Genomic DNA, 14,059 nt, shown 5'->3' with positions numbered 1-14,059 from the left:
CAAAACAAAATATAGCCTGGCATCAACTATTAGACCAATATTCACTGAATAAATGAATGGAAAGAAAAACTGAGACAACATCTTTACTTGGAATATTTGGTTTATAAAGATGGGTCTAAGTTCTAAAAATGCATTAAGTCCATTAAGACTACACAATAATAAAATTCACACAAAGTGGGAAATCTATGTCACATATTTCACTCTGTTTATTAAAGGTCAACAAAGGTATTAAAGGTAGCATTCTTACCCAGCTCTGGGGAGTACAGGAATAACAACATCTTCCTACAAAGGGCCTTTTCCGGCTCATTAGGCTTTCTTTCCACTTCAAGGTTGCAGATCTGAAGACAGTCGGTCTGAAAACACACTCTCCCTAATAAATATTAAGGAAAAATAGTGTGTGAATGACAAGAAAATTATACTTGTCCACTTGATCTCTAAGCTATTTCAGATAGAAGAGAAACTTCTGACATATTTTCTTTTTGGTGGCATGTGTTTCTCAGAGTGATTTTTCATTCAAGGTGCTCCCTCTATGACCAACATTTGGAACATAAGCAAAAATTGAGCACCTAAGAATAGCAATAGCTGGCGACACTCAACGCAGCATTCAAAGGTTTAAAAACTAAGTTATAAAAGGTCAGATAGCCTTCTGACAGTAGCAGAAGGAATAAAGTCAGACTCCTGTAGCCCTATGCTAACAATTCACCTCACTCCCTCTTGAATCACACACTCCCACAAAAGAACTACAAAGGCCTTACTTAGAGAGTAAACAAGTTGTTACAATATAGCTTAAAATATTTTACTTTAAATGAAAAACAAGGTAAACTTATATAATATTCCTTTATCCTAACAAGAGAGTTTAAAGTCTGGAATTGAAATTATAGCCATACTATCCAATTAGGGTCAAACTCTGCTCTTGTTTTAAATAATTTTCTCTTAACTTTGAGTTCATAAGTTGCTCAAATCCCACTGATATCACATTCTCAAAAATAAACCAAAAAAACCACCCAAAACTCCAACATCATTTTTTATCTAAAGCAGATAGTGTTCAAGAAACATTTAAAACATGCCATGTTATATTGACATAGGGAAAACAATACAAAAAAAAAAAAGCATGCCCTTTGGATTGAGATTCATACTAAAATCTCCTATTTTCAATTTTTGAAATAAAGTTTATTTCCATTACAAAATTCACACTTGTGAAATATAATTATGGAAAACAGATACGAAAAGAAAAAAAATCTCTTTATAATTACACCACCCAAAACAACTAATAGGTTTTTCTTCCTATGCAAAACTGTTTTGCTTTTTTTTTAAAGAATTTCACTTTATTTATTTATTTGTTTATTTTTTTGGCTGTGTTGGGTCTTCGTTTCTGTGCGAGGGCTTTCTCTAGTTGCGGCAAGCGGGGGCTACTCTTCATCGCGGTGCGCGGGCCTCTCACTATCGCAGCCTCTCGCTGCGGAGCACAGGCTCCAGACGCGCAAGCTCAGCAGTTGTGGCACACGGGCTCAGTTGCTCCGCGGCATGTGGGATCTTCCCAGACCAGGGCTCGAACCCGTGTCCCCTGCATTGGCAGGCAGACTCTCAACCACTGCACCACCAGGGAAGCCCCTGTTTTGCTTTTTAACATAATCACTGTACTTAAATTTCCTACCCAATTTTCTCTTCCCAATAATATAATACCATAAGAATTTTTAAATAGACTTCATAAACAAATCTTCTAACAGCTGAAGGTAGTTTCTGTAGCTATTAACCTCTATTTGAATTTATGTTGCTTCCAATGTTTCCACCTTCATACACACTGAAATGAACATCTTTAGGCTAAACGCTTTTAACCTGTATCTTAAACTTACCCATTCCTCGCTTGCATGCTTACATCGACCAATACTGTATTCAGATGAATTTGGCAAATAAGAAACATCTATTGTGCCAAGGGTCAGTGCAGATTCATCCATGTCACAAAGCATTAACTCCCAAATCATGCGCTATAAAAAATGTATACCATATAAGTTAATGAGGGATCCACAGAGCAAATACTAGAACTCAAAATTCTGATTTCTATATTATTTTGCCCCATGAGAGGATGTCAAATGAACTATGGAGGACTTCCCCATGTTTAGTCAATGTGTAAGAAAGGACTTTGATGTGTATATATGAACCCAGGCCATCCTGATTTAAAAAAAAAAAAAACAACATTCTTATCTTTAGACTTCATGAACAAAACAGCTATGAATTCACGAGGGTAAATAACAGCTGATTTCAGGTATGTGACAAATAATTATTTCATCTGTGTAATTGAATAGTTCCTGGAAGTATGAAGATACGCATTTTATTAAATTAAATATAAGATACATGTATGCACACAAGTAGATAATTTTGAAAAATTATGTGCTGGGAATTTTTAGTCATACACACTATGCAATGTAAAATGGGTAAAGGTAATGAGGGCACCTCTCAAGTTTCCCACTTAAACTGAATTAAGCTCTTAATTTTCTTGTGCTGCCTTAAATGAAATGATGTTTGCACTTTTAATACATGTACAAAGCTCTAAGACAAAAGTACACTGTTCTAAAATATCTGATTTATAAGTTTTCATATCTTTTCAATAAGCCTTTCCCTACCCTAAGAAAAAATGTTCACTAACAGTGAACTGCTAAAGAAAATAGATATTAACTTAAAATATAAGAATTTTCTAACATAATTCTCAAATTTTGGCTTTTGACTATTTCTCACCTGGCCTTAAATTCGTCCTTTAAAACCTTGAAAGGTCATGTCCAGGTTAACAGTGTTCCTTAGAGGGCAGATTCTGATTTCTTTACAATCCCCATGTGGGTTTACAGTGGTAACTGTTATACTCAGCATGACTATACACATTCTTAACAATTTTATGAGTAACAATCTACCATAATAGGCAAGGAGAGGGAATAGTAAAGCAATGCACCTGGCATGAAAGCTCTTCTGTATTATAAAATAAAACTCAGCTATCAGTTTCAGGTGCAGAATGTAGCTACAACCGGCGGAGCCGGCTGCTGCCTGGGAAAATGAAGACTCTTCTGGCCCCTGTGATGAGGGCAGGACGAGAGGGGGAAACAGTCTTGTGCCAATAGGAAGTCCACGCTTCACCCCTCCCTCCCCACGTTTGTCCAAGGTTGAAAAGTACACCCCCGCCCCCAAAAAAAGAGAATCCTGGAGGCGCCAGGCTGTGGGCTGAGGGGAGCCAACTGTGGGTTTTAAAAGCGACAGAGGCAGGAGGGCCAGCTCTGAAGCCAAACAGATCCGAGTTCGAATCCCCCCTGCTTACCATCTGTGTGACTTTGGACGAGTTGGTTAACTTCCATGCCTTGGTTTCCCCATCTGGAAAATGGGCATGATATGATAAATCTTACCTCCTGGGTTGCTGGGAGGACTGGATAATACCCCTAAGACGCCTGGCACAGTATCTGACGCACAGTGAGTGCTCAGTTCAATCAGTGGTCATCTGTCAACGGACTGTCCCCAGCACCAGCTGCTCCCAGAGCACGCTTGCTGCCTCAACGCCAAAGCCAGTGACTCCACGTGCCCTTCGGGTGCGCGGGCGACTGAGCCCACAGGGACTTCCCTCTCGCCCAGGGGAAGCCTGCCGCAGCCCGGTCTCCCGGGGAGAGAAAAAGCCCGACCCCCCCCACGCCGGCACGAGCCGGGCCCATCTCTCAGGGGGAACCCGGGAGCTCGAGGGAGAGGGCTGGGGGGAGCGGACCGCCCGGCAGCTTGCTGGAGTAGCGCCGGGCCCGGTGAGACGGCGACCACGCACCTGTCCCGGCGCTCCCGGCGCGAGCAGCCTCCCGCAGCCCGCTCCCGCCCTGGCCGCTCGCACCCTCGGCTCCGCCGGCTTCACCTCTGCAGCTGCCCGCACTTCAAGCCTCCGCCGGCGCTGCTGCAACGTCGCGCCCTGATGACGCAACCGGCTCCCGGGCTGACGAGCGCAGCCGAGAGCCAGCCAGTTCCGGGAGGGCCAGGGCTGAGGCTAAGGGCCAGGGGCCAGCGGCCGGGGCTCCGGGCAGCTCGTGGCCTCGTGCACTGGGGACAGGTCCGAGAGTAGGAGGTGTGTCCGCAAGTGTGTCTGTGTGGCCAGGTACGGCGTGTGCTGCCTAAACGCGCGGTGATTCTGCCTGGGCGCTGAGTCACGTGAGTGTGGGTGCATGTGTCTGCGTTGTGTGAACGCTGTTCCTCTGTAAGTTTGTATCTCCGCCCGGCTCTCCTGGGAGCCTGCACGTGGGCCGTCTTTTTATGAGATTTGTAAGACTCTGCAGAATTTATTGGGCATGAGGGAGGTAGGCATTGGGAATGACCCTGTTGTGTAGTTTTCCAAACAGTGGCTGAGTGCCTTTTCCCTAAAGGAAGAATATAAGGAATTAAAAGAAAAATAAATAAGGCTTGGACGAGCCCGAGTCCAAATTTCTCTGCCTTTGGTCCTTGAAACAAATTAACAAGGGGCACAAAGAGTTTCTTTCACAGTATTTGTCGTGCCATTGACAAGGCCAGTGGTTATCAAGAGATTAGCAGTTTAGAAGGGAAAAGATAACCTTTTACGTGCACTTAAGCAACAAAAATTAACTATGAACTAGCAGACGGTACAAAGATCGTTAAGGCCTAATCCCTGCTCTCACACCTCTGCCACCAGTCATCTCCTCTGCACACACGAACCCCAACCCTCTCTTCCAAACAATCTCTGCACATGTCCATCCATCAGAAACCATCCACAGCTCCCACAGTCCAAATGCCTGAGCGTGGCATCTAAGGCTTCCACAGAGAGGCCTCTGCTTTTCCCACTGTTCTCCATCAAGAGCCCCTGCTTCAGCCTCTCCCATTGTCCCTTGTGAAGCCCTGGGCCCTCATACTCCTAACTGTGCTCACACCTCGCTCAGCTAAATTTGACAAGTTCTGTGTTGAACTAGGACTCCAAGCTCTTTCCCTAATGTCTCCAGCCCTCCATAAACACACTGTCATTTAAGTCTTTACTAAATTTGTTACAGTATCGCTTCTGTTTTACATTTTGGGTTTTGGGCCACAAGGCACATGGGATCTTAGCTCCCCCACCAGGGATCCAACCCACACCCCCTGCATTGGAAGGCGAAGTCTTAACCACTGGACCGCCAGGGAAGTCCCAGTGCCTGTTTCTTAGGTAAAACTATGATACTTTGTTATAGTAAATATATAACAGTAAACACAGTATCTACTTGTTGAAGCTAAGGAACAAGAAGTAAAACAAGAGTTCTTTCTCTTGCTCTTGCTACTTCTGTTTATAAATCCATCCCAAAACAATTCAAAACAGCAGGAATTGTTATTCATTTAAAAAAAGATTTTGAGCTTCTTGAAGTCAAGGACCCTGTCTTAATTCAACCCCCCCTCACACACCTTAGCTCCAAGCACACACCTAAGTATTTAAGGCCTATGATGACTAGAATAAGATGAATTCTCATCCCAAAATATCATGAAATTTGTGTACAGATTACTGACCCCTGACATTAAAAAAAAAAAAGAAAGAAAAAAAGAAAAGGAGGGGAGAAAATAGAGGAAAGTCACAGGATTTGAAGTCACTGTTAAAGAGAAAGAAATGAGAAATGAAGTAGAGCACCACAGGAATTAAAATGTAAGCCAGAGGGGAAAATTAGGTTCTTATATAAACTTCATTTGTAGGCAACTCTTCTGCAACACCCATTGCACAAGAGTTTACAGTACTTGGAGGAGATGTGGATTGCAGTGCACAGATTACTAAATGAGAACTGTTTTGGAAGCAAGTGACACCCTTGGCAGTCTTTTATCAACAGAACCACAATAATTTATAGTAATCCAGATACAATCTAGTCAGCCAAGGTGGAGCAACAAGGACTGAAGGACTGAATTTACTCTCCTGCTAAGACGACAACAACTATAAAAAAATAAAGCAAAATATATAAAACAGGAAGCAGTGCAGGACAGTGGTCCATAAGGGAAAGGAAATGAATGAGGTTAAGCACTATGATTGCCTCAGCCTACTGCCTAGAAAGAGTTGCCAGGCTATAGTGCAGACGGGTAATCCAGGAAGAGCTAGGCAGACTTTCTGAGTTGAGGAGCTAGAACTGGGAGACCAGGAAGGCCAAAACAGCTGGAATTGGGAGTAGAGTACCAGAGAGGTGTGCCTGTTCCCACAAGGCAGAGTGAAAACATAACCAGTGAACATATGGGACCAGGAATAAGGCCTGATCCTGGCCCCCAGACCGGAAAATCCCATAACTCGCAACTCAAAAAGTCTTGCCTCAGTAGTGGGGTAAAATTAACCCTAGAGTAAAACTTCTCCGGTCCTACCTAACAAATCTTAAAAGGCAGCCCCCAAAGGATCAAACTTGACAAGAACAAAATATCCCAAAACAAAGTACAAGAATACTTAAAGGATATCAAAAATATCTAGCACCCAACAACGTAAAATTCACAATGTTACTCTTCCAATCAAAAATCATCAGGGATGCAAAAGGAAGCAGGAAAGAATGAACCACAATGAGGAGAAAAATTAATTAATTGAAGGAGTCCCAGAAATGACAGAGATGATAGAATTGGTAAATAAGGACACGAAAAAATACTTACAACTATATTCTGTAAGTCCAAGAAAGTAGAGGAAAGATTGAGTTAAGTAGAGATGTGAAAAACTTTAAAAAGACCCAAATCAAACATCTAGATATTATAAAACCATTGTCTGAGATTTTTAACACACACACATGCACACATCACTTGTACAGGACGAACAGCAAGTTAGACGTTACTGGGAAAAAAAAAAAAGATTAAAGAACCAGAAAATATTGCAATAGAAACTATCCAAAATGAAACACAAAGAGAAAAAAGTAAAGACTGAAAATAAAAATGAACAGAGTATCAGTGAGCTTAATATATATGCAATTGGCATCCCTGAAGAAAAGGAGAAATATAAGAAATACATATTTGAAAAAATCATGGCTGAAAACTTCCCATATTTGATTAAAACTATAAACTCAACAAATCCAAGAAGCTCAACAAACTCTAAGTAGAAACAAGAAGAAAACTATACCAAAGAAAATCTCAATTAAATTGCTTACAACCAGTGATAAAGTGAAAAATCTTAAAAACAGAGGAAAAAAGACACATTTCAGTGCAGAGGAACAAAGATAAGAATATCAGGAGACTTCTCATCAGAAATATGCAAATGAGAAGATAGTGAAGCAGCATCTTTAAAGTACTCAAAAAGAAAACTGTCAATTTAGGATTCTTTCCCCTAACATGTATTTCAAACACAAGACAAAATAAAGACATATCTGACACACAAAAGCTGAAAGAATTCACCGCTAGCAGACACTACAAAAAATGTTAAAAGAAACTCCTTCAGGTAGAAAGAAAATACAACCAGATGGAAATTTGAATCTACATAAAGGAATTAAGAGCTCAAGAAATCATAAATCTGTAGGTAAATAATTTTTTCCCTTTTAAAACTCTTTTAAAAGATAATAGCTTAATGCAAAAATAAAAACAATATTTTGGAGGGGTTATAATATATGTAGAAATAAAATGTATGACGACAGCACAACATCCAGAAAGGGGGAAGTATCTGTTGTTGTAATATTCTTATACTAAGCGTAACGTGGTGTAATATACTTGAAGGTAAACTGTGATAAGTTAAAGATGTATACTCCAACTCTTAAAACAACTGCCATAAAAGTAAAACAAAGAGTTGTAGTTAATACATCAAAGAAGAAAATAAAGCAGAATCATTAAAAAAAAAAAAAAGTCATTCGAATCCAAAAGAAGGCAGTAAATGAGGAGAAAGGAAAGAAAAATGGATTGATAAAGAAAAAACGCATAGCAAGATGGTAGATTTAAATTCATGCATATAAGTAATCACCCCAGTTAAAAGGCAAAGATTGTCAGACTGGAGAAAAAAGCAAGAACCAACTGTATGCCATCTATAAAAAGAAAAAAAAAATTACTTTAAATATAAAGAAAAATAAGTTAAACAATTGAAAAACAATGTACCATGCTAATGATAATCAGAAGAAATATGGGTGGTTATATTAATATCATACAAAGTAGATTTCAATACAAAGAATATTACCAGAAATAAAGAGGATCATTTCATAATGATAAAGGAGTCAATCCATCAAGGGGAAAAAACAATTCTAAATATTTATGCATCTAGTACAAAGCTTCCAAATATATGAATCAAAAACTGACAGACTTTCAAGGAGAAATAGAAAAATCCATGATTATAAACAGCAATTTCAGCACCTCTCTTTCCATAACTGAGCAAGTAGGCAGAAAATCAGTGAAGATATACAAGGCTTGTACAATACTATCGACCAACTTGGCCTAATTGACATTTATAGAACACTACACCCATAGATAGAATATCATTTTTTCAAGTGAATACGGAACGTGTCTTGGTAAAACTTGCCATAAAACAAGTCTCAATAGATTTATAAGGATTCAAATCACATAAAACTTACTCTGACCACAATGGAAATTAGAAATCATTAACTTAGAGGTATCTGGAAAATCCCCAAATATTTGGAAACTAACACGCTTCTAAAAAACAAAAACAAACAGACAAGAAAACACACCACCGTTTAAAGAATAAATAAATAAGAATGAAAATTAGAAGGTATTTTGAACTGAATGATGGTGAAAACACCCCTTATAAAGGCTGGGACTCAACACCTTGAAATACCACCCTGAGATCAGTGATTTGAGTTGAGACCTGTCTTCTTTTCTAATACAAATATATTAGTGCTATAAACTTCTAAGTTTTGCTTCAGCTACATCCGTCAAATTGTGACATGTGCTTTTTTTTCTCTGCAAGAATATTATGAGGAACAGTGTCAACTGACTTGCCGAAATCCAATGATAAAATATCTGTGACATGCCCTGATCTCAAATGCAACAATTACTCCATCAAAAACTTTTAAAGGATATAAAGTCTGGCCTGACTTACTCTTACTGAATCTATGCTGTTCTCATCATCTACTTTCCTCTAGATTTGTTTTCTTCATTCATTTATTTAATAAATATGTATAGAACACCTACTGCCTGCCAGGCAGCATAGGATAAGATAGCCTAGGAGACTTACACAACTCTTTGATAATTGTGTCCCGAAGGATTCAAAAGTCAACATCAAGTTCAGTAGCCTGTGGCTTCTACAACTCAGTTGATTTGGGGCAGGCAATGAGACCTGTCTGTCCAATATCCATTCATTCCTTGCAGGTTCCTGGCTATTAGAAGCCTGATTTTATTCAGAGTGATCTCTTGCCCAACCCCGAGAAAAGAGTGAATCAAAGTATCTGAGTTAATTATGATAATCTTGTTCTCTAATATTCTAACTGTCCCTGCACCCAAGATGGTCTTATGACCCAGTTCTGGGCAATGACACCTAAGAGAAAATCAAACTTGAGGATTTCTGGAGAAGTGTTTCTTTCCTAGTAAAAGGGAACAGATACAGCTGGCACTGCTTCTTTTTCACTTTTTTGCCCCATTTGCTCTGTAATTTAATGTCCAAACCCCACATTACCAATCACACACCTCTGGATTTTAAGCCACTGAAATCTTTTTTTCTGTTACTCACAGACAAATTGCATTCCTGACTCATATTTAATTTTTAAGCACAGTTATTCCGGCTGCTAGAATAACTCAAACATATGGGAGAAAAAGAGCATTGAGAAATAGTCCCTGCCAGTATATCACACTGGGGGATGGCAATGGACGTGACCTTGGAGCTTGCCATTTAGAATGTACCTTAGGCCAGAAGAGAATGGAATCCCCTCTGACTCACTTTTACCACATGTGTGACAGAACAGGTACTTCAATTTGACTGAAAACTGCTTCATAGGAGATTAAGCCAAAATCTTCACATAAGCCAAGCAGGAGGCAGTCTTGCTTCTGGGAGAGCTGGCTTGGCATCTTCTACTGTGTGGGCTGCATCACAAAGCTGATCCACCCACCCCAGGAGGCAAGGCCAGTGGGAACTAGGTAGGGGTCCAGGCTTTCAGCCACAAGCAGGGCCTCAGGGCAGGGCACCAGCTCGAGAGTTGGAAGCAGGGCACTGAATCGGTAACTGCTAGGGCTGGGTAATTAAGAAATTAGCTTCCAAGTCAATTTCTTTTGTTCACAACTGTTAGCTCATTCTTAAAAAGGAAAGTTATTTTTCCTTCTCCCCGGAGTGTAGCCAGGCTCTGTGGTTTAAGTCCTGAGGTTCTGTTGAAAGAGGCTAAGTCATTGCCATCAGCAGCCTTTTTGTTACTGAAAGACAAAAAAATGGGAAACTATTGACTGTCGTTGGTCACCAGAGGAGACAAAACCTGAACGGGCCTTCGCTTTCTCTGTGGAATCAAGCTGGATTGTGTGACAGGGAGAGGTTGTCTGAGGGGGTAGAGGCCAGGAAGGCCCAGGTGCTGAGAAGGGGCTCAGGATGGAGGGCTCTGCTTATGGATCTGATTGGAGATGGCTCCAATGTAGGCCCTAGAGGTGGCAGATCTTCAGAAGGAGGGTGAAGGTGGAAGCACTATGGAGAGAAGAGAGAGTCTTGGGAGCCTCGGTGAAGGTCGCGGTGTCTGAGCACATTGGGAAAACAGAGCTCCACGCACCGTGCAGGGTGTAGGCAGGGAACAGTGGTGAAGAGGGCCAGCCTGAACAGAGCCAGGGCCTCTGGCTCACAGCACATGTGCCAGGGAAACGGAGAGGAGGGGAGTCCCAACACTGATCACCATTGGACTTCTAGGGACCCTTGACACGAGCAGTTTGGAGACAGATTAATTCAACATCACTTCATTCATAACACATTGACTGAGAGCCCGCTTTGTGCCAAGCATCTTTTTCAGGCACCGAGGATACACACTTGAGGCTGCCCTCATGGAATTAATAGTCTAACGGCCTACGGAATGTTGGGAGGGAGACAGTAGGGAGAGTAATAAACAAGCAAACAAATAAAATCATGACAAGTTTTGGAAACTGCAATGAAGATCCAACAGCATCTGTCACAGAGAGTAACAGAGGTGACCAACATTAGATAAGGTGGTGGGAAGGGCCTCTCTAAGGGAGGAGCAGCTACCTTGAGGCTGGGGTGTGAGAAGGATATGAAAGGAGACCAGGAAAGATCTTTCCAAAAAGAGGGAACTATACCTGCCAAAGCCCTGAAGGAGATCAGAGCTTGGCAGAGAAGTGAACAAAGGCGAGTGCGGGCGGGAGGGAGTGAAGGGGATGTGGCAGAGAGAGGGGTTGGGAAGACAGAAGGGGCCAGATAGAGCAGGGCTTTTCAAGCCGTAGTAAGAAGTTTGAAAAGTTAGAAATAAAATGGTGACGTGTCATAAATGTCGTGGCGGAATCCACATGCCCTTTACCTTATAAAGATTAGAAAAGAATGCATCAAAACAAACCCAGGTCTGTGGACCTGGACAGCCCAGAAGGAGGAGAAATGGGCATTGATTCAGGAGTTATGATGTAGGCAGGGGCCTACCTGCTGCAAACTGGCCTCAGAGAACTTAGGCAAGAGGTAAGTACATTTTGTAAGCTACTTATTGGGCACTTACTATGTGCCAGGCACTGTTCTAGTACTTCATAGGCATTATCTCAAGCAATCCTTTGTATCAAGCATGGTGCTGTGTGAAAAATAGCCTGTGCCAGACAGCCGCTAGTGGACTGTAATACAGAATTCTACTTAGAAAGGTCTTAGAAGAACTGAAAGGACAAAAGGGGATAGTGAGGCAGCCTAGAGATTAGCAACAATGGAAGATCACTACCCTCCCTAGGGCTGGAGTGACAAAAGGTGCTAACAGAGCCACTAGGCAACAGCTGGGACCAAGGAGAGAGGGGCTGCCTAGGGGGAGCCGAAATCACAGAGCTGCCACCACTGGAGATGCCCCCTGAGAAAAAGGGGGATACCCTCCCTGGCTTTTACCTCTTTCTGGCCTCGTCTGCCAGCCCTCCTACTGGCAGAAGCAAACTGCAGGGGAATCTAAGGAATGAATTTGCAGGGGGTTACCTCACCCACCCACCCAGCCCCTCCCCAGACATAGAGTAGAGCAGAGAAGGATGGGGATTGAATCTGAGAGCAAACAGGCAAATAAGGTGCCCATCCTCCCAGCAGCCCCATGAGCTAGGAACTATTATTACCTTGATTTTCCATATGGGAAAACTGAGGCACAGGGAGAGGTTAGGTGAATTTGGTATGTGGAAGAACCCTGATTTGAATTCAGATCCACCTGATTCTAGAGCCGAAACATGGAACTGATAGCGTTACTCAGCCAGCATAGGTGACAGCCTGGGAGTTAGGACTGGGCCACCAGATCCCAGGTCTGAAAAGCTTATCTTTATCTTAAACCCCACTCCATGAAGGAGCTGAGGGTAGTGATACTAAGAGATGGTTGGCTTAAAAACTGAGCTGCTAGTTGGGACATCAGTGGACTAACCCTGAGTCCTTCCAGCAGAATGTCTGAGAGTTGTGACAGGACTTTGAAGCCCAACAACATGGGTTCCAATCATGGTCTGCCATCTACCAGCTGTGTGACCCTGAGAAAGTTATTTAACCTCTCTGAGCCCCAAAATTCTCTCATTTTAAAAGTGGATTTGCTAATGTTCACTTACTGGGTTATTTTAAGGTAAAATGGAATAATGTATACAGATAATTAGCATATTGCCTGCCACATGGTGAGATTTACTAGATAGTAGCTATTACTATGATTGTTGTTAGTCTCCTCTTGCATAGACTCTGGAGACAAAAGAGAGGTCCTATTCCTCTGAGCTTGAATCCTAGTGAAGAATTTGTCCTAAAATCTTTGGAACTCATATCAACCATTAAGGTTACTTTGTTCTGGGAAGAATGTCTCTGTATCAGTCAGGATGGGCTAGGTTATGATTCAGTAACAGATGTCTCAGAGTCTTGAGACAACAAAGTTTATTTGCCCATGCTACATGGACACTGCAGGTTATTACAGGGGCTCTGCTTATAAGGTCATTAAGGGAGGCTCCATCTTGACGCTTGCTTCCTTGACTGCTGAGGCTGGGACCAGAGATTATAGTGAACCATGCACTGGCTCTTAATCCACACATCACTTCTGTTCCCATTTCATTAGCTAAAGCATCATATAAAGCAAGAGAGTGAAGCAAGAGGTGGTGTAATCCCACCATGTGCCCAAAACAAGGTAACTAAACATTTATGAACAACCCTAATGACTATCAGAACAACCTCAGTGAACCTTCTGGTTGGGCTGGATAAAGCAAAGGCCCCAATCTGGAATGAAGGGATTCAGGAGCCTCTAACAGGCCAGACTACCCTATATGACATCACAAAAGTTTGTCCTTGTTGTGCCTAGAATTGCATCTCCGAAGACATTGTCTTTTAGGAAAAACTTTTCTTCCTAAATATTGCTTAAGACCACTTCTCTGAAAACTGCTGTTGGTTCTTGGAACATATGATCCAACATGGTTTGTGGAGCTGAGATGCTGACGGTAAACAAAGCATCTTGTCTTCTGGGAGAGGGATCCTATTGTAGGCTAGATTCTTCATGCCCAGACTTACCCGGGACCATTCTTCCACTGTTGTATAACCTGATGTCAGATTATTGCGTACTGATGGCTTGTGGAGCAAGTTCAAGCTCTGGGTGTAAGCCTCTCCTCAGCTCTCACAACCCCATGTCCTGCTGGATTTCTTTCTACCTACCTGAATGTTCTTTCTTGGCATCTTTTGCTGGTTCAAAGCCCTCCTTCACTCTCATTCCACACTCTGTCCTTAGCAGACCAGGAACCTAGGAGTCATTCTTAACTTCTTCCCACATCCAATCGAATGCTAACTTCTGGCAATTTTACCTTCTAGATAGCTTTAAACTCATCACCTTTTTATCTTCCTCTCTACTTGAACTGTCTTATTCCAGGCCACCACCATCTTCCCTGGGCGGCACAACAGCTTACTACCCGGACTCCTCATGTCTGCTTTCTACCCACCACCCTCCCAAACACCCCACATATCAGCCAGGATGAACATTTGAAAGTACAACACTGACGATGTCAAACACCCCCATTTCTCTGCCTGATC

General features: G+C 42.0%; 1 protein-coding gene across 10 annotated transcripts in view; it reads right to left on the bottom strand.

The window, feature by feature from the left end:
- The window catches only part of GPAM (glycerol-3-phosphate acyltransferase, mitochondrial), a 68,880-nt gene that overhangs the window by 38,583 nt on the left and 16,238 nt on the right, over positions 1-14,059 (bottom strand). For 2 of the 10 annotated variants that reach the window (XR_014253027.1, XM_082423271.1), the window contains exons 1-4: positions 3,791-3,972; positions 3,302-3,354; positions 1,854-1,985; positions 248-370 (exon numbers count right to left, since the gene is read on the bottom strand). Coding sequence is in view for 9 of the 10 variants with exons in the window: in XM_082423271.1 (XP_082279397.1) it covers positions 248-370; positions 1,854-1,985; positions 3,302-3,304 (258 nt within the window). In the remaining variant the exon portion in view is untranslated. The other 8 variants (XM_082423274.1, XM_082423275.1, XM_082423268.1 and 5 more) reach the window with 8 other exon arrangements.

Source organism: Balaenoptera physalus, assembly GCF_965194825.1.
Source record: "Balaenoptera physalus genome assembly, chromosome: 14".
In the NCBI taxonomy this organism is placed as follows: Eukaryota; Metazoa; Chordata; class Mammalia; order Artiodactyla; family Balaenopteridae; genus Balaenoptera; species Balaenoptera physalus.
This window is presented reverse-complemented; position numbering and strand designations above follow the sequence as displayed.